At 35.0% G+C, this 19,940-nt stretch overlaps 1 protein-coding gene and 1 long non-coding RNA gene across 4 annotated transcripts in view; one reads left to right on the top strand and one right to left on the bottom strand.

Moving 5' to 3' along the window:
• The window catches only part of LOC128246970 (msx2-interacting protein-like), an 82,551-nt gene extending 78,883 nt beyond the window's left edge, over positions 1-3,668 (bottom strand). For all 3 annotated transcript variants that reach the window (XM_052903641.1, XM_052903640.1, XM_052965545.1), the window contains exon 1: positions 3,466-3,668. In XM_052903641.1, coding sequence (XP_052759601.1) covers positions 3,466-3,548 — 83 coding nt within the window. In that variant the 5' untranslated portion in view covers positions 3,549-3,668. The remainder of the gene's footprint in view (positions 1-3,465) is intronic.
• Positions 3,669-10,736: 7,068 nt separating this feature from the next.
• On the top strand, positions 10,737-15,854 carry LOC128246430 (uncharacterized). Its single transcript, XR_008263249.1, has 3 exons — positions 10,737-10,935; positions 14,714-14,853; positions 15,334-15,854. It is a non-coding gene; the product is annotated as an uncharacterized LOC128246430 (long non-coding RNA).
• The last annotated feature ends 4,086 nt before the right edge of the window (positions 15,855-19,940 follow it).

The raw sequence follows: 19,940 nt of genomic DNA on the forward strand, positions 1-19,940 counted from the left end.
GTCCGACAGTCCTGACCGATAAATTTTGACTTGGTTCGACTAAATTTGTGATGGGGTCGGTCCGTCAGTTTTCACAGCCAGATGTAAAAAATAATGTGATGTGTAAAACACTAAAATGTTTCAACTTTTGTCATGAACGTTGGAATGTTTTAAATGATAGTTCCAAATCTTCCAAACAATAATCTAATCCTTTGGAACATGTTATTTGATTACGAAACCAGTACCGGTATGGTAAAAAAAAATCGACCAATCAGAATTTTCATTACGATTAAGTGCGAGTGTCCAAAAATACCTTAAAATTTTATATGAACTGTCTAGTTGGTAGAAAAAGAAATTAAGCTGGTTTATTAATATTTTGTCAAATAAAGCTCTGTGAACTGTTATTTGTGTTCAAGTTTAACTGGTTAATATCTTGATACGTTATTATTTCTTGTAAATTTTATGTAAAATTAGCAAACAAGGCTTTGAAAAAGCATGTTTTCGAAAAAAAAATGTCGGACTGGCAAATTTTCTTTCAGACTGACAAAATAACAGAGGCTGTTGGTCCAAATGATAGAGACTTTTTCTGAACTTTCGCGATGTCTGTAGATTCTTATCAAGTGTTCGCAGAGTTTCGCGGAGATAACCCTCCAAAGAATGATGGCCCTCTGCGGGCTTTACATTCTAACTCTGAGGAGTAAAATGATTAATTTATTGTGTTGGCCAATAGGGACCCCGTGTGGTTCAAAGATGTTTTTGATACGTGGGTCGAGATACACCGAAAATGTGTGCTGCGAATATTTTGAAAAGGTGTAATGTTGAACTTGACATCGCATGATTTTTGTTGTGCAAAGTGCTCCGTGTTGTTCATAGTTATGTGTAATAGGGTGATGCCATTTTAGTGTATGTTGTTCAGTTTCTTAAAGAAGGTTAATTTTATGATGCCACTTTTCCAAATTTGTCTAGGATCTTTTTCTCAAAATGGACGAATAGCCATTTTTCTGTTAGTCTGACAGTCTATGACTTAAAATTTCTATAAAAGTCTGACCAGAAAACTGGTAGTCCTGGACTTTGCCGCTTTACAAGTTTGTTGTTTTAGCTTTCAAAAAGGAAAGGGTTTGCAGAGAAGGGACTAGGTACAAAGGGAGAAGAGGGCACAGTGTAGCGGGTTGAGCGCTTGAACATGATGAATCTGACATAAACATTAGGAATGGTGTTTACGCAGAGTAAGGTTTCAACTGCCACATAAGTTAAGTCTGTATTAAAAATCAGTCATAAGTTTTAATCAAAATAAAAGAACTATTTGGTTATCTTGAAAGCATTTATTTCTTTGAAGGCAGAAGGGTGTAGATGCTGGTCTCCAGGAGGGCTGAAGCAGGGTGCTACCAAAAAGGATAGGGTGCAGTACCCTTCCAGAACTCTTAAGTCAAAACCTTAAAACATTAATTCATTGAGTGATTCAGAAAAAAATCATTCAGATCAAAACATATCCAACAAATATGAATGCACCCAGCCTTATATACTCATAGTGAATATTATGAATTCAATAGTAACTGTTTTTCGTTTTCCAGCAACGTCATAAATCATTCATTGAAAGTAGATAATTTCGTAAGCTTATTTCTGAGAGGAATCGTGAATAGGGTCTTCAATAGTCCAAATAATTGTACCTTGGCAGATTTTTTTTAGATTTTTGATATGGCAAAACCTTCACGTACAAATTGTTTAGTATCAAAAGTGGGTAGTTGTTCCCATCAGGATTCTGGGTTAAAGCATATACAGTACACTCAACGAGTTAGACCCACTTTCCTCGCTCACTCCGAGGGATAAAGTCGATGATCGCGGGTTTCCTCCGAGGGTAAAACTGTTGCCTAGCAAATTACTGGAGCCATCGTAATCGGTTGAAAATTTTAATAAAATAAATATAACTTTAGCATAGATTCTTATCTAGCGTCCGCAGAGTTTCACGGAGTTAACCCCTCCGAGGAACGCCGAGTTCGTTATTCTTCGGTCGACGGATCACCCTCCGATGGGCCTTAAATTCAAACTCCGAGGAACGCGGACAGTCGATAAAATTATTGTGATGGCCGCGATAGCAAAAATCCGCGGAGGGAAACGGAAAGTGGGTCTAACTCGTTGAGTGTACTGTAGTGTCTATAAAATATCATAAAAACAATAAATATTACCAGATAATGTTATTTTATATAAGTTCCGTACACAATTTTTTTTATCCAACTTATAATTATAAATTTGACGGCTTTTCTTCATTTCATTCTGTCAAAACATAACGATATATACATGAAGGGCACCTGCAAGGCTTCAGGGCACAGTTTTAAATCGCTCAGAACATTTCGGCCATGGCCGAGTTGTTACGATTGTATAACGAGGTCTATCTCGAAGCTTTGTCGGAGGAGGCCGAGTTATTACAATTGTATCGAGTTGTTCCCCTTCGCATAATTGTTATCTGTGTCAGTCAACTTTCGTTTTATTGGAAAGGTAAACAACTTGTTTTAATGCATTAAATGCTTGTTTAGTGCAAAATAACATTTCACTTACATGGCAAAATATGAATATAACTCTTTATGATCAATTTCAACCATAAAATACTTCACTTAAATCAATTTCAATATTTTTAAAACCCCCCCGTTTTTTGCACATTCCCGTTTAGACGTTAGGGATTGGAAGAATCCTGTATAACACATCTATTATTTTAGACTAGGTCTTCAAATGCAAAACATTCAAAATATGCAGAAAGCTCTATTTCAGGTTCTTTGCTAAAATGGAGATTGACATACATTGATAGAAAGATTCTCAGGAAAGTCTACAAGCCTGTTGCGTCAACCATTAAGCATTCTTGGATAGTTAACAAGCCACACAGGCATTTAACCATTCTCTGGCAGGCTTGTTTTATTTTGAACCACTGTTGAACCTGTAACATTTTAAATTTGAGTATTTTTTTCTGCCAATGAACGTGAATGGGAGCAAAGCTCCACTTCCTTGCCTCAAGTCATTGTTTGCATGAGGTGGTCAAAGTAATCCATTCAATTAGAACAGTCATGTACCATTTGTTATTGACTAATTATATATATATATATATATATATATATTCTTTCATTTCAACATTCGTTTGTTTTATGAAACACAGTCAATCATGTCTGCTATGTTATATACGATTTTAAACAAAAGTGAGTATAACGTAAGGTGACAATCACTCGTGAGGATGATGTAAAAAGTCGTATCCATTAAAGCGTTGTAAGGACAAAAACTATCAACTCCAGTTATCTCGAGTGAATCCAATCAAATTTCAATTAGCAAATGAATGTACAGGTTCCACAAGATCATGCCGCATATTATGTATTTCACAAGTTATAAACACGACTAAGACTATGTTAGCCGCGTAAGTTTCACAGAGGCAACACCCCAATTTCGTCTCGTCTGGAGAAACACGTTTAAACTTTTCATTTCCAAATTCATACTGAAAACACTCACCGTTTAAAATAATCCGTAATTTCATTCTCTGTAGTTGATTCGGGTAAATTCCCTACGAGCAAGTACCGTGTTTCACGTACCATTTCCGTATTTCTACATCCCTACTGTATGAATTTCAAACACGCCGACATTTTCGTTTGAAATAGCACATTGCATTACACATTACAACTTCGCTGTAGTCTCGATAAAAAATTTCATGCGAAACCGCGTGACGTCATTCACCACGTGACCTGTTAATAGCATATGCCATGTGACTGAACACAGTAAATGTGTAGCGGGTAGGGACTAGCTCAAAGTTGGCGATGATAATTTATTACCGATACCAGCTTTGTATAATATAATATTCAATAATCTTAGCCGGTCTGTCACATGTTATCTGTATCAGGTTGATCTTTGTTTAAATAAAGAACTAACATGATTACGGGTATCTGATCAATATTATGAATTTAATCAAATATGGAATATGTTTATATATATTCTATCATTGTCTGACTCAGTATGTACACAATTTGTACTGGGAATGAATCCACTGCTACTTTTAGTTTTTGCACATTTCAATTTCGTAGTGATCACTTTTCCATATTCGGCTGTTTTGTTTCCTTGTTTCAACAATGAACTGCGTTAGATGTTTGCATGTACAATTATTTGATATTTGGAATGCCTTGATGGTGACCAGTGAAACAATGTCAAAAATAAACCAAAAGAAAAATACCGTTCCCTCAAATATAGGTAATTGCAAGTCTTATTTCAGTTCTAATATATTTGACTTTATCTAGCATTTTTATTAATCACCAAGCAATACCTTTTAAATTAATTTCAAAATTATATGGAGCCATCCAGCATCACAATTCAACATTGCAGCCTCCCAAACAAAACTGATATGATTAACTTTAGCGCAGATTCGACAACGAAAGAAACGATGATAAATACGATGTTTCAATTTATTCAATATATTATTGGCATAGTGATACATATGACAAAATGAACATGTTTTTCATATAAAGAGGCACTGTTACAGACTGATAGGCAAACAAATTTGGTACAACCATAGCTGCTAATGACCAAACATATTTCGTATCACAAGTACACATTATATGGAGTGGAAATTGTTATTTTACATCAAACTATTAGTTATATGGCCACACGTATAGAGCAGTCTTCCTTGTGCTTAAAAATCAAAACGATATTTCTCATAACAATGAACTTTAAATTAATAAATTCTACTGAAGATTTGAGTCCGTACACAATTACAATTACAGGAACCAATAACTACATAGTCGAAAGTCTACGAGACGCATGTCTGCTCAGCACTTAGCACATTTTACCAAAAAATGAATCCTCGTCTTAAAATCGTTCACTCATTTCTTTCAACACAAGAATCATTCAAGAGAAACAACTAAAGAGGATCGAGTCGAATGCACGGACCGTCTCGAGAGATCAATTGTCTCGCCTGATAAAACCCGATAGTGGTTACTAGCTGTATTTTGACACAACCCCCAGTAATGTATTCAAAGCGGAAGCAACGACGCGTTTCAACGAAAAGCTATTAATGTTTGCCGCTGGCTAAAGCATGCCTTCTTGTCAGATATGTGTAGTCGAGCGGTATGTAAATTTCAACCTTTATCGCCAGTGTGTAAACAATGTATTTGGCCCTAAGCCAAAATAATTTCAAGCGTTTGCCAACGTGTGCATAGCAACTTTCACTAGGAAGTTAACCGCTGTATGACTCCTAAGATTGTATTCGCTAAGCATATGAATTGTTAAAGCACTAACAGTCGAAATAAATACAACTTATTATTAACGTATATAAATAAATATTCATACTTTGAACGTTTCCTGATACATTAGATAGATCTAAGTCAAACATTATTATTAACATAGTAAATTACATCCCAACCATTTGAAATTGTGATACGCATTTATTGGTCAAACTAGTTTTTGCTTGAATGTTTTTAATCCGAGACGACAAATCACATTAATTCCAATGGGCAGTTAGCTATTAACAAGGACTAGATTTTTGGTCATTGATATTTCCATTGCTGTTTGTCTGGTTTGATCATAATCCACTGCTTGTTGATAACGTCCAGCAAGAACATATACTTCCAGCTCGGTAATTATTATGTCAACTGAGATGGTCAATAATTTTGAGTCTGACAAGCCAGAGAACAAAGAGAATTTTATTATCCAAATTTATTTAAATCGATTTTCTTTTTCAAACGTGGTATCAATATATTCCTACGTTTAAACAACAACGTGGCGATAGTTTGGTGATTTTTTAACAATAATTCCACCGAATAAGGCGATTTATAATTACTAGTATTTGTAAGCGAGCACACCGCCATTGTTAGCTAATTCTAACATGATCAATGACGTAGGCAGACAAATGTTGCATTATGGGATTGAAACAAGCATGCTTTTCACGCATGATTTTCACTTCGGCTATTTCCGTCAGTGGCGGAAATTATGATCGAATGTAAGGGAATGTACACAATTATATTTCTTTGTAAATCATTTCGACGCTGTCTCCCTTGTTCTGGAACTCAATTCATCGCGACAACTGCAGTCATGGCTCGTGTTACATATTTGTCTGTTGGCGCTGTTTCTTTGAAGAACTATAACTGGGGGTGTAACACACCACCCCCCCCCCCTCACCCACCCCAAAGTTTTTCGGTAACGCGGCATTCATTTAATTTTTAAAAAGCTAGTTACACCCCAGCCAGGGACCAAACACGGACCACCCCGGATTAACAAGGAACACCACTGATCAAGAGATATCTTGATCTGAGTGACCCGGAGTGGTATTAGGTGAAATTGAGTCGACGGTCCATTGACGGTCTCAAAACATCGGACCAGCCCGAACCCAAAACGGCACCACAACGGATGGACAGGGACTAAACACGTAGCCAACACGGACCGTCCCGGAATGACCCGAACCATTTAGATTACAAGACTAATTTTGATGCAAAGCATCAAATACGTCGCGAATGTTTTTAGACTGTCGGCTGCAAGCCGACAGTCTTTAGAGAGCGGTATTTCAGAAACGCGACTAGTCGCCTAACACGACATATTGAACATGAATATATTAATACACACAACCTGCGTAGCAACAGAACTACTTACGTGAATGCGGGGCGTCAAGTACTTGCTTATGTGTATTTAACGCGTTATTGCCTTTTTTATGACGAACATTGCGTGTTACTCTTAGTATAGTTGTACTTGCAATTTGGTGAGTTTTATTGAACAAAGCAATGAAAATTAATGAAAGTATAGCATTTACATACGAAGTCATTTTACCCTACAGCCAATAGTAAGCTACACCACATGTTTGCACCCCGTGTGACGTCACACATATCCCGGCATTCAAGACTGACCCGGCAAACCCCGGCAAAGAACATATTTTATGAATGAAAGCTATTAAGAAATAAATCATAAGCGGTTAAAGAGTTCATATCATGTAATATTTTGTTAAATAGCTTTTATGTTTCAAATGATTTATTTTCAGCAGCAATCGAACTATTGTATTTGTTTGAGTAAGTTATTCGGATTATAACAGTGTGTCAACGTTATGCCTATTGTTATTTTGCACTATAGGGTGTAGTTTTTAAAGTCATACACAATATGGCGGCGGTCAATACTAAACTGCTGACCGATTAGCTGACCAAATAGAAATAGAAGAGAGTTGCTGACCAATTGCTAACCATATAGACAAAGAAGGAAAACACATGAAAATTTTATTTTTGATATTTAAGATTTTTCAAGACATATTATGTTAAATTTATTTTATATACTCCTCATAGTGTAAGAATAGACGGATGTTTGTCTGGTTGTTTTTGTGTTTTTTGGTGTTTTTTTTTTGGGGGGGGGGGAGGGGATTGCATTTCAACTTCATGGTTCACTGCATAGTGCTGACCAATGTTATGTATTGGAAAACTTGGTAATGAAAAGTTACTGACCAAATTCTTAGCTGACCAATGTAACATATAAGGAAATTGGACTATGATACAATGTTAAATTCCTGACTTAATACTTAATAAATTAGTTATGTAAGCAATATGTCATTGACAAATATTTTAGCTTTAATTTTGTTATGTAGGCATTATATTATATTTACTCATATTATGTTTAATTACAAGTCCTTTTAATTCCTAGCTGACCAATGTAACTATTAAGGAAAATGGACTATGATACATTGTTATGTTTTTGACTAAATACTTAATAATTTTGTTATGTAGGCATTATAGTAGACTTACTCATATTATGTGTAATTACAAGTCCTTTATTTTTTTAGGAAATACTTGTGATTCGTTGTGCATACAGCATAATGAAATGTTCACGCAGTATAAACAAATAAAGCATTAATGGTGAAACTAGTGTACGCTTTTAATTTATATTTATTCATTAACTTGTATGGTCCATGAAGCCCCTTAAAATCTTGTAAAGATAAGAACGCTAACACTGTGCGACTATCGATTTGTCACAATTTGCACCAAGAGCCTCGGGGTCAATTGTTGTATTGTCACTCTATTTCATGGTTCAGTGCATATTGATGACAAAATAATGCATCATTCATAAGATACTGACCAATTTCTTAGCTGACCAAAATGACTGTATGGTCAGTCAACTTCACGGTTCACTGCATAGTGCTGACCAATGTAACGTATAGGAAAACTTGGTATTGAAAAGTTACTGACCAATTTCTTAGCTGACCAATGTAACATACATGTATATTGTAACGACCTACGAAGTCAAGGCAAAACTTCTTTCAAGTCAGGGAAGATGTTGAAATACAACGAACACCGAGTTGAATGTTTAACGGTTTATAGTGTATTCTTTAACTTTGAATCATAAATATTAAACACATGTGTAGTCAATAGATATCAGTTTAAGTTGCATGGGCTCTCTAGTTTTCTATATTTGTCAACTATTAATTATCTTTTGTTAAAACAACTTGTTATAAATATTAAAGTAATGTCAAAGTACTAGACTAATAGATCAGATTTACGGGTGTTTTCTAACCCAAACGAGCTATTTGACATCAAAAACCCAGCTCAAACATACGAGGGTAACCTTACCCAAAACGAGCTATCCGACGTCAAAGATCAAGCTCTTGATCCCGAAAGGAACGCTGTTTATATAGAGAACCAGATATGCCCACGTGATCAAATCTGACCAATGGCGGCCGGACCGGTCAAACATCCAACCAATCACCGGAGGACCGGAGGAACGCTGACCAATCACCAAAGGACCGGAGGACCGCTCTGACAGAACAGAAGGACCGGTAGGGCGGTACTCACAGTGCCCACCGGGCGGTCCGGCAGCCATGACAGTTTGTTTACAATACTTAAAATACAAATTCAAGACATAAAATCAAGCAGTAGCGAAGTGGCTCAAAATATAAATGATTATTATAGGACAACTACTAATAAATAATGTTTATCTAATTACGAAGATGATAAAACAGTTATACTTATCAGTTCAAATTCATTCAACACGTATATGTAAGGTGGGTGGAGAACCCCCCTTGTATGTACATAGCAGCAGGAATTATATGATTGGATGGAATTTAAACAGACATTACCTAAGGTAAGTGCAACTTTATAAAACATATCATAGTCTTTAAATATCTCTCAGTATTGTATATTAGTTCCACAGAAAGATGGCAAGTACATGTCCAGGTGAGTAACCTGCATAATGACAGGGTCATTACAATATGGAAACCCGATATTAAAAAGTTACTGACCAAATTCTTAGCTGACCAATGTAACATATAAGGGAAATGGGCTATGATACATTGTTAATTTTTGACTAAATACTTAATAAACTTGTTATGTAAGCAATATGTCATTGACAAGTACTTTTACCTTTAACCCGATTTATGTCCTGATATTTGTTGATAAATGAAAAAGTAATACGAGTTACGGACTTGTATCAGATCGATTTTTTTATTATAACATTGAAACTTATAGTTGTCTTTTTAACTTATTTTATATGCCGCTAACTATGACTCAATGATAGAGAGGAATTCTTAAATCTTAGCTGACCAATGTAACGTATAGGAAAACTCGATATTGAAAAGTTACTGACCAATCTCTTAGCTGACCAATGTAACATATAAGGAAACCCGATATTGGAAAGTTACTGACCAATTTCTTAGCTGACCAATGTAACGTATAGGAAAACTCAATATTGGAAAGTTACTGACCAAATTCTTAGCTGACCAATGTAACGTATAGGAAAACTCGATATTGAAAAGTTACTGACCAATTTCACACAAAGACCATTGGGTAACATCCATGGAACATAACAACAAGATATATCTCATCGATAGCTTAGGAAACAACCGGCCGAATGAAAGAATTGTCCCAGATGGGCTTAAAATACAATTATCACAAATTTATGGAGCAACGGAAGATTGTATTAATGTCGTCGTACCTACTGTTCAAAAACAAGACAATGCAGTAATCTGTGCACACGCTACATCTTTCTGTTTCCAAAAAAAGCCTTGTTTTGATTTAATATTTAATTCACTAAAGCTCAGAGAACATTTACTGTTCTGTTTAGAAAATCAAGATTTGTCCGAATTCCCAATAACAACAAAAACGATCAGTGGAAGGCGGAAAAAAACAAAAAAATCATTTCAATAGAAAATTATTGTGTGTGTAATTTACCTGCATGCTTAGGTGATCAAGTACAGTGTAACAAGTGTTCCCAATGGTTTCATAAACATTGCGTAAAAGCACCAGTCGATATATCACATGTAGATGTTGAATTCATATGCCCAAATTGTTCAATCAATCAATCAATCAATCCTTGTTTAACTGAAGCTTTCATTATTCATTCATCAAGCACACTGTAACATATGCTTCGTTCACTTATTCACTAGCACACTCATTCAATCAATCACTCACTATCAATAACTCTATCACTCAACCAATCAATCAATCAATCAATCACTACTCACTAGCTCATTCACTCAAAAAAATGGGCCATGGTAAGAGGGCCTCCACGTGGTGTGGCCTGGATGTAGACAGTTTTCTTTCTGTCTTTTACTGATAAAAAGACATCTATCTGCAACGAAACGCTCTTGGAATAACAAAAAAGAATATTCGTCAATTCAATTAATTATTTCATATAACATTAAAACATTTAAAACACTGAAAACAAACATAACAAACAGAAACACTTAAAAAATAACAATCCTTCTTTGTTTATATGGTCAGCAATTCGTCAGCAAATCTCTTCTATTCCTATATGGTCAGCTAATCGGTCAGCAGTTTAGCTCGATAATAAAATTGAATGTTACTTCGAACACGTTCCTCTACAAAATAACCGACCTGTATTTAGTGTTATTGCTTCAACATCAATCGAAAAAAATGGCATCAATGTACAGTATGCGTCTAAAAATGTTAAATTTAGATGGAGACAATCCAGAAATGAGCTGCCAGGAAGTGATCGATTTCGGACACGAAGGTACATGTACATTAATAGTCTGAAATAATGGACGTGTTATACGGGATTCTTCCAATCCCTAACGTCTAAACGGGTTTGTGCAAAAAGCGGGAGTGTTTGAAAAATATTGAAATGGTATTAAAAGAAGTATTTTATGGTTGAAATAGATAAAGGTTTATATTCATATTTTACCATGGAAGTGCAAAGCTATTTTGCAAAAAAGCATTTAATGCATTAAAAAACAGTTTTTACTTTTCCATTGAAAGTAAAGTTGACTGACACAGAACAATTATGCCAAGCGGAACAACTTGACCCAATCGTAATAACTCGGCCACCTTCGACAAGCTTCGAGATAATACAATCATAACAACTCGGCCATGGCCGAACAATGGGAACACCTAGGCCAGTATCCAACAGGAATTGACTATCTCGAAGCTTAAAGATGATGGCGAGTTGTTACAATTGATGGCCGAAATGTTCCGATTGTTGTAAAATTGTGATGCTTTTACCCCGGAATCCCGATCGGAATAACTATCCACTTGACGTACAAAACAATTTGTACGTGAAGGATTTGTTGTATCAAAAATCGTTCAAAAAATCTGTCAACGTACAATTATTTGGACTGGAAGGTACATCTAGCTAATCTACATCTCTTAGTCTAAATATTTGTACATTGACGGACTCTTTTTACGATTCCAAAAAAATTAAATATACATATATATACATTATATAAATATGGCAAATCCTTCACTACAACATCTTCATGTTACTTTCAATTCAGAGTTGATTATTCACTAAAATTATTTCGCATTTTTAATTGTTGTTTAACCTGAAACGTCTCAACCATCAAAAAAGAACATATGTGCTTCAATAGTCTAAAAAAATAGACGTGTTATATGCAGGGGTGTAGAAATGGGCCGGGAGCCGGTAAAATAACCCGGTTACTTTAGCATCTCCACCCGGCTAATTTCCCCACATCAACAAAAATAAAATCTGTTTTTGTCATGTCTGTTCTGTTTACATCCGTTTAAAACCTTGATTGTTGGTATTGTTAATTTTGCTTTCTGCGCGTTCCGACTACAATACAGCATTAGCTCGATACGTGACGTCATTAGTCGCATCCCCCTCTGGGATGTTTTTCAAGTTTGGGTTTCCCAGTGTTCCGAATACAATAACATTAGCTCGATACATGACCTTATTAGTCGCATCCCCTCTGCGGATGTTTTGAAATTAATGATTTGCGAAGCAATGGAGGGTGAAATAAATATTTTTTTCCAGACACAAAAAAGCGTAGTAAGTATGCAACATGAGCGTGTCTGGCCTTCTGTTAGTCCTATTACCATTTACGCAACAGTAAATTTTATATACGCGTGTTAAACTTAACCAGGTGTAAACAAAATGAACAAGCTTGCGGTGATGTCACTGCTAAAAATAATCCATTATTTTGATGAATTTTACATGTACGTAGGGTGAAATTTAGTGTCCAGATATTTCTTTTGGTATCAAAATGGAATAAGTTAGTTGCAGGTGAAATATCTAGAACCACAGAAAATGAAGTCAGATGTTTAATTTTCAGAGGTTAATATAGTGATTCAGTGGCTGAAAGTATATAATTGGTAGAGAAGAAATTACATATATTATTAGGAGGGAATAGCTAGCAAATGTCAAGGCATGTGGTCTGGAATGTTATAATATTATCCTAAATCTGAATTTGACAGTAGTTTGGTTCTTTAGTTAGCCCTCACTGGTGGGTGGGGGGATAGTACTCAGTTTCAGTATCATATTATAGTACATTTATGTTAAGGTTCCCTGTTACAAAATAAACATGCACCAGAAGACTAGAATGTTTGGTTAAAAAGGCTTAAATTCATCCCACAAGGGGCGTTGCCCCCTTGACCCTAACAGGGGGAGGACACCCAGACCCCCCGCCTACTTTTAGGATATTCCCTGCTACTTGAATTAATTTCTACACCCCTGTATATGGGATTCTTGCAATCCCTTACGTCTAATCGGGTTTGGGCAAAACAGATGGGGGGGGGGGGGTTGAAAGATATTATAATCATAGTTAGATAAGTATTATATGTTTGATATAGATATTAAAGGTTTATATTCGTATTTTAGTTATAACCATTTAAAGTGCAAAGCTTTTTTTCACAAAACAAGCATTTAATGCATTTAAACACAACCATTTCCTAGCATAACAACTGGACCATCTCAGGTTAACTTTGAGATAGACCAGTCACCTTTTGTATATATAATTTTAACAACTTGGCCATGGCCAAAAGGCTCCGATTGTTGTAAATCTATGCACTGCAGCCTTGCAGGTGCTCTTCATGTATAACAGTTTATATCATTATGTTTTGACAGTATGAAATGAAGGAAAACACTCATCAAACTCATAATAATTTGTCGCATTTTTCATATTATTTTTTGTGTACATAACTCATATTTTTGATAATTATCTGACCAGAATCCCAATCGGAATAGCTACCCACTTTTGGTACAAAAAAAATGTATGTGAAGGATATGCCATTTCAATATTTGTAAAAAGATCAGTCAAGTTACTATTATTTGGACTAGTGCTTCAAGTGTTTGATTTTCTTTATAATGTATAATGCACCTGTCAATTGTAGAGCCAAGCTGGGAACTGCCTAAAAATCAGTTTCCCGGTTAGCTCAGTTTGACAGATCTCCATGCAAGTGTTCACATGGTCGTGGGTTCAAGCACCATACCAGTAGCATCTTTTCTCACAGGTTTACTTTAGAACCCATCATCCAGGGGTTGACGATTATGATTTTTTTATTAAATATTACAGGCCATGTTCTTTTGTAAACTTTCAGATTGAGAAGTGCCTGGATACATAACTCTTTTTTTATTTCTTGATCTTGTAATGAATTATTTTATGCGAATTTCTGAACACTGGTCATAACAGACAACTGGAAAAAGTAGATCGCTGCTTTCTTATATTATTTCAGTCAAAAAAGACAACTGAAAATATTGGAACGTTGATTTCTTATTTTAATACGGTCAAAAGATGATGTTCTATGCCAAAAATCTCATTATTAGTAAAGCGTTAGTAATGCTTTTAACCATAAAACAATAAGTTACAAATTTAAATATAAAAAAACATGATCATATCTTTTGTCAGCAGTATTATATCATCAGTTTTCATACTGCTTTTCATTAGCTTATTTCAAGCCAAAAAGTAAAAGAAGTTGTCAAAACATTCAATCTGTGACTGAGAGTGCAGCACTCTCACAGATTGAAAGTTTTGACTACTTTATTTATTTTTTGTCTTGGAATGGGCCAATTTATGTGAAAATGCATGTTAACCATTCATATAAGATTGCTGACAATAAATTAGTCAGAAAATGTTTATATTTAAGTTCAAAATGTTTTATGCATTCTTCTTAAATCGTTAGTAACGCTTTAAGCCATAAAACCTTAGTTCACGACCTGAAATATGGAAGTCTGCAATCTAATATTTTTTCAGTAGTCTTATATCACTGGTTTGCAAATATTTACGCATAAAATAGGTCATTCCAAGACAAAAAATACAAAGGTTGTAAAAACAGTAAATCTGTGAGAGTGCAGCTTTAAATGACTGAATGTTTTGATTTGGCTCAATTCTCACCTAAAATCTTATAGTTTTGTTGCACCTAAATGGTTTGTTTTTAACAACATTACACTTGCATATATATGTATAAATTTGTTCTTAAATTTGTAATTGAGATTGGAAGATTCATTCTCTGGAAAGTAGAAAAGGGCATGTTACATACTGTTATCACTGCCATGACAGAAACCATATTGAGGAGCTGGTCCACCTGTAGGAAGAATTGCGCTATTGGTTGGAGCAGCACTATTCCCCAGCCATACACCAGCACTTAGTTTGTCATAGGGAGCATTTCTGAGCAGTTATGGAGACCACTAACTATGCAGGTATGTCATAATCAAAATCTTGTTTTATATATATTTTTTTTATAATTTAGCATATGTTGAGAAGAAATTTATTTCTAGATTGAAGGCACACACTATAATTTGATGCCCAAAAATATATTTCTTATTTTAATACGTTATCATGTCTAACTCATTTGACTTAAATGATCAAAGCAAAAGAAATGCAAATGATTAATCTGCAGATATGCAAATGTAAGCTTTTTAACTGGGGAAATTGTTGCCACTTGCCTATTTATTAAAGAACATATTTATAATTAATAATGTTTAATCTGTACACAAATCATATACCTTCTTTGTTTTAACCATCAATGTCAAAGAATCCAGCATGATAATGGATTAAATTGAAAAAAATGCATTATTTTATATGAACCCTTTAAAACAAAGACATTTCCTAAATCCAATAAAATATAATTGAATATTGATGCAGAGTTCAGTGAGAATATAATATAACTTTTTTTGCAGTTGTTGCAGTGAAACTTGCACCAGTGTGTTTTCTGTGGAAATAAAGAGACAGTGTCCGGCAATGAAGACCCAACTCAAGATCTGACCTTGTAAGGCCAATATGAAATAACTCTGTTGAAAAATGGGAAAAAGCTGCAGTCAGGAATGCACGGAAATCATCAAAAGAACAGTGTTAAATTAATCTTGAATAACTTAACATTTATTTTGTTTGACATATTTATTCATGGTGCAGTGAAAACATGTTTTTTTTTCTTCATGGTTATTTAAATTTAGAATTGATAGGAGGGAACATCGCTATGTAGTTTCATGTTCATAGTCAGATCAAAACCCATGTACATGTATAAATGAGCATTCGAAAATATCAAAATGGAACTTGTTGTATGTAGTGTAAGTTAATTAACATAATAAACAAAAATATTTAATCAATTTCAATTTATTATGCCCCCTTCAAAGAAGAAGAGTATATTGCACATGTTGGCTGCTACGTCCGTCTGTCTGACAGTAGACCAAAGCTTTTCCAGGTGATAACTCTACAATTCCTAGACCTATTGTCAAACTTGACATGAAAGTTTGGTTTGAACAGTAGATGACGCCTTTTGATTTTAGGGGTAATATGGTCAAAGGTCACAGTGACCTTGAACAGGAAGGTTCAAAGCATGTCTGACTGATAAGTTGACAATGCCTGCACCTATGGCCCTGAAACTCAACATGGAGGCTAAGCCTGACTATTAGATGATCCTATTGATTTAAGGGATCATTGGGTCAAAAGACAAGGTCACAGTGACCTTGAATGCTTAAAGGTTGTACTTATAATGACTGGACAAAGCCTGCACCCATGGCCCTTCAACAACTTGACTTTAGGGTTTGGCCTGACCAGTAGGTGAGCCCTATTTATTTGTCACAGAAACATTGAACGCAAAAAGCTTGCCTGTGTGACAACTCGACAAAGTCTGCACCCATGGCCTTCAAACTTGAAATTTAGGTTTGGGGTGACCAGCAGATGACCCCTTTGGATTTGGAGGTCAAGGTCACAACTCCAATATTGGTCATTAAAACTATGTCATTTACTTATTTCCTGCTGCTAAGAGGATACATGTTTATCAGCAAATATCAGCCATCATCTGAATATGATTGAAAACTTGACCAACTACCCTCATATTTTGAATAGCATAATCGTAAAACTGCCTCTAAGGCATCTTTTGTCAATGAAAAACCAGCTGTCATTTCGGTCCATGCATATTTCATTCAATTGTCCAGACATTCTTGGCAACATGGCGCTAATTAATGCTGCAGGTTTGAAATTTAAGACATTAGTTTTTTTTCTTCAGCACCATGCAGATTTATTAACACTTTTATAATAAAAACAAACTAGAAACAAATTTTAAAGATATTGTATTTGTCATGGTATGATGCCACAGCACCATGCAGATTTGTTTTCACTTTTATATCAAAGAAAGTAACTCGAGCACAAATTTTGTAGATATGTGGACTCTGTTGATAGAAGTTCTGGGAGGCATTTTTAGGCTTGAAAGAGCATCATTTTAAAGTTATATTTTTATTTTGTCCCTTGAATCTTGGGTATAGTTTTGTATTGTATTTGCATTTTAGAGACATTGGCTTCAACAGACCCTAATGAAATGAAGGAATGTAATTGCTTACTGAAACTGTTAAAAGCGACGTCATAAATTGAAGCAATTTTAACATAATGAATATGCATTTAACTAATTTAAAGCGGTTAAGACTTAGGAAACTTGAATTAAGAACCTTGTAGGCCATTGGATACATGATTAAGTAGGGCCAATATATTTGTGCTTATTATAATCACATTTATCCTTCTTCATCTACCTTAAAAAGAGTGTTCATCATTTGTATAAAATCATTTGATCACGTTTCATTTGAAAGAACTTTGCGGTAGTGTTTGCTTGCGTCAGTTACATCACCGACAGTCTTGATTTTAAAAATGACATAAGTTTAAGGCACGGGGATATACGCATTCTTCAGTTATTGAACGTAGCTTGCGGATTTTCAGCTTTTAAAAGATCACCACGACATTGACCTTTGACCAACTGGCATAACAATACCTAACTAATCATGTTTGAGGGATATCTACCAAGTTCGAGGTCTCTATATAGGCCTTAGAAGCGTTTTTCACATATATTTAATCGGATACCGATTTTCAGCTTCACTTTTACAAAACAATGTTTGGTGTGTGTGTGACCCACCACTGGAACATAATGTTTATTCATATATTATAATAAAAGGTTAGACTATATGTGTTGTTGATATTTTTACATCTCTTTTTGAGTAAATATCACTTTAATTCAATTGGAGTTACCTCCAATTTTATCACACATAATTATGCAAGATACAGTTATTTTTAAATTAGTCGGGAATATGATATTATTCCACGTATTTACGTTTATACTGATACCATTACAATTATTGTATATATAGTAAATTCTGTAATATTATGGACAAGTATAATGAAGGAATTTCAATCAGGAATCGCAATCAAAAATGTGCTAATCCAAATGCATGTAACTCTGACTATTTGTTACAACCTACGGATCACTGCGACCTCAAATATATATATATCCATTTACGTCATGTACGGTGAATACCAAAACTGATTTGATAAGAAACACAGGAATTTGACTCAGTGTTTGGTCTAAAATGATATATTTAAGTCGTTATAATGCAGGGATGATAAAATTCCGGATTAATCCGGAATTCCGGATTTAAGGCCTCACGGATCGATTTTGAGATTAATGTAAATCCGTTGAGTTTTTTTTCTAGGGGGGAGGGGTACAGGAGCGAATCGAGCTCAGTTCGAACAATATGGGTACGAAAGGTGAGTTTTCCGGAAGTGTAAAGCCGGAAATTAACGAACCTATTTACGTCTTGGCAATCGAGCTATATGATTGGTTAAGATAGCATCCGGTGATTACGGAAATTACCGATGGGACAAGAAGACAGTATCCGGATCGTCGTACCCGGATATGACAGACGACGAAGACGAATAAACGGGTATTGGAAAATTGGAAAAAAAAAACGACCACCACCAACTTCTAAAAACATCGATTCGTCGATTTTAAGGGTATATTTGCCATTTATTTTCAAGAGAAATTCTCGAAACGTTTCTTTTTAAGTTAATAGAAAGTGATCAAACTGATAATGAATTTTGCGCATGTAGCATTATTTCGGACATCCCGATTCGGATTGTGTCATAATAATCGATTTTTATTTTACAAATTTTATTTGGCTGATTGAAGTTTACGCTGTAAACCGTTTCTTTATTATTCTCATAATGTTTGAAGCATTGTTCTCAATAAGAAGTGGCTGTTGACCATAATGGGAGGTTCAAATGAAAATTGGTTTGGTTCAAATTTAAAAAAAAATGAATACATATTTTGTAGTAGTAATACATATTACGTGGAGGCAGTCATTTTATTTTCTATTGATACAGTTCAACAAAACGTCTTGAGGACCCAGTTTGAGTGAGATTAAATTCTATAGTTGTAATTTGTATTTCCAGGTATGTTGATGGTTACAAAAGTCAGGGATGAACAGACACCACAGCCAGTGCATCCAGTTGTTCCTGTCAATGACTGACAATTCAATCCAGAGGCCATGATACTTGGATTTATGGCTGAACATGCTCCCTGGCACCACAGTAGTGTGCCTTACTTAAGACACTTGCCAAAGATACAAAAGCGAATAAAAACTTCAAAGGTGTACAGCATCATACAAGATGACTTACGGAGTTGCTAGCCATTTCAATGATGAACATTTGGGGGTTAATGGATCTTGGTTTTGTTTCAACTAAGACAAGTCAACAAACACAATGAGAAAACTGTTGCAGCTATTTTTCTGCTATAGAGAAAGAAATAGTGTTGAGACATTTGGCCTCCTTAAAAATCACTAGGGCTGATTCTGAATCAATTTTCATAGAATTTGAAAGCCTATTTGAGAGACTTGAACTGCCATGGGACAATCAAGTTTTTGTGCTACTGGACTCATGTAACACCATGAGGGAAAAAAATCTGGCTTAGGGACCAGAATACGTCAAAGTCCACCATGTCCACAACGGCTACGCTGCCAAAGAATTTAAGTCCCGCTTGGATATTACTTGGAATAATATATAGAATAATTAATAACAATACATTCTCACCAAATGTGCAGAAAATGGAATAAATACTCTTTATATGATACTTAAAATTGAATAATTAACACTTTTACAATAAACATTTGCAAGCATGATAATCGATATGTTGTTCACTATTATAAATCAAACATCCCACAGTGTAGACTGTTCATACACAGGCATTTGATCATAGCCAGTTGAGTTTTATGGGAAGTGGACAACTGAACCAAAATGTCAGGTACATGTTTTATGCCTGTGACTTCAGGTAAAAAAAGTAAATTTAACTTTGTTTAAAGACAAAGGTGTTAAACTTCACTGCTAAAAATTCCTGATAATTGTTCTGATTGTGGATGTCTCGTGTTGAACATAATTATATCTACCAAACCAAAAGGTGTACTCCATGAACACTATTCTAAGGCAAAAAAGGGTATTAGAATCCCTGATATACGAAAAGCTTCGGGGG

The sequence above is a fragment of the Mya arenaria genome, chromosome 9, assembly GCF_026914265.1.
Source record: "Mya arenaria isolate MELC-2E11 chromosome 9, ASM2691426v1".
NCBI classification, from domain to species: domain Eukaryota; kingdom Metazoa; phylum Mollusca; class Bivalvia; order Myida; family Myidae; genus Mya; species Mya arenaria.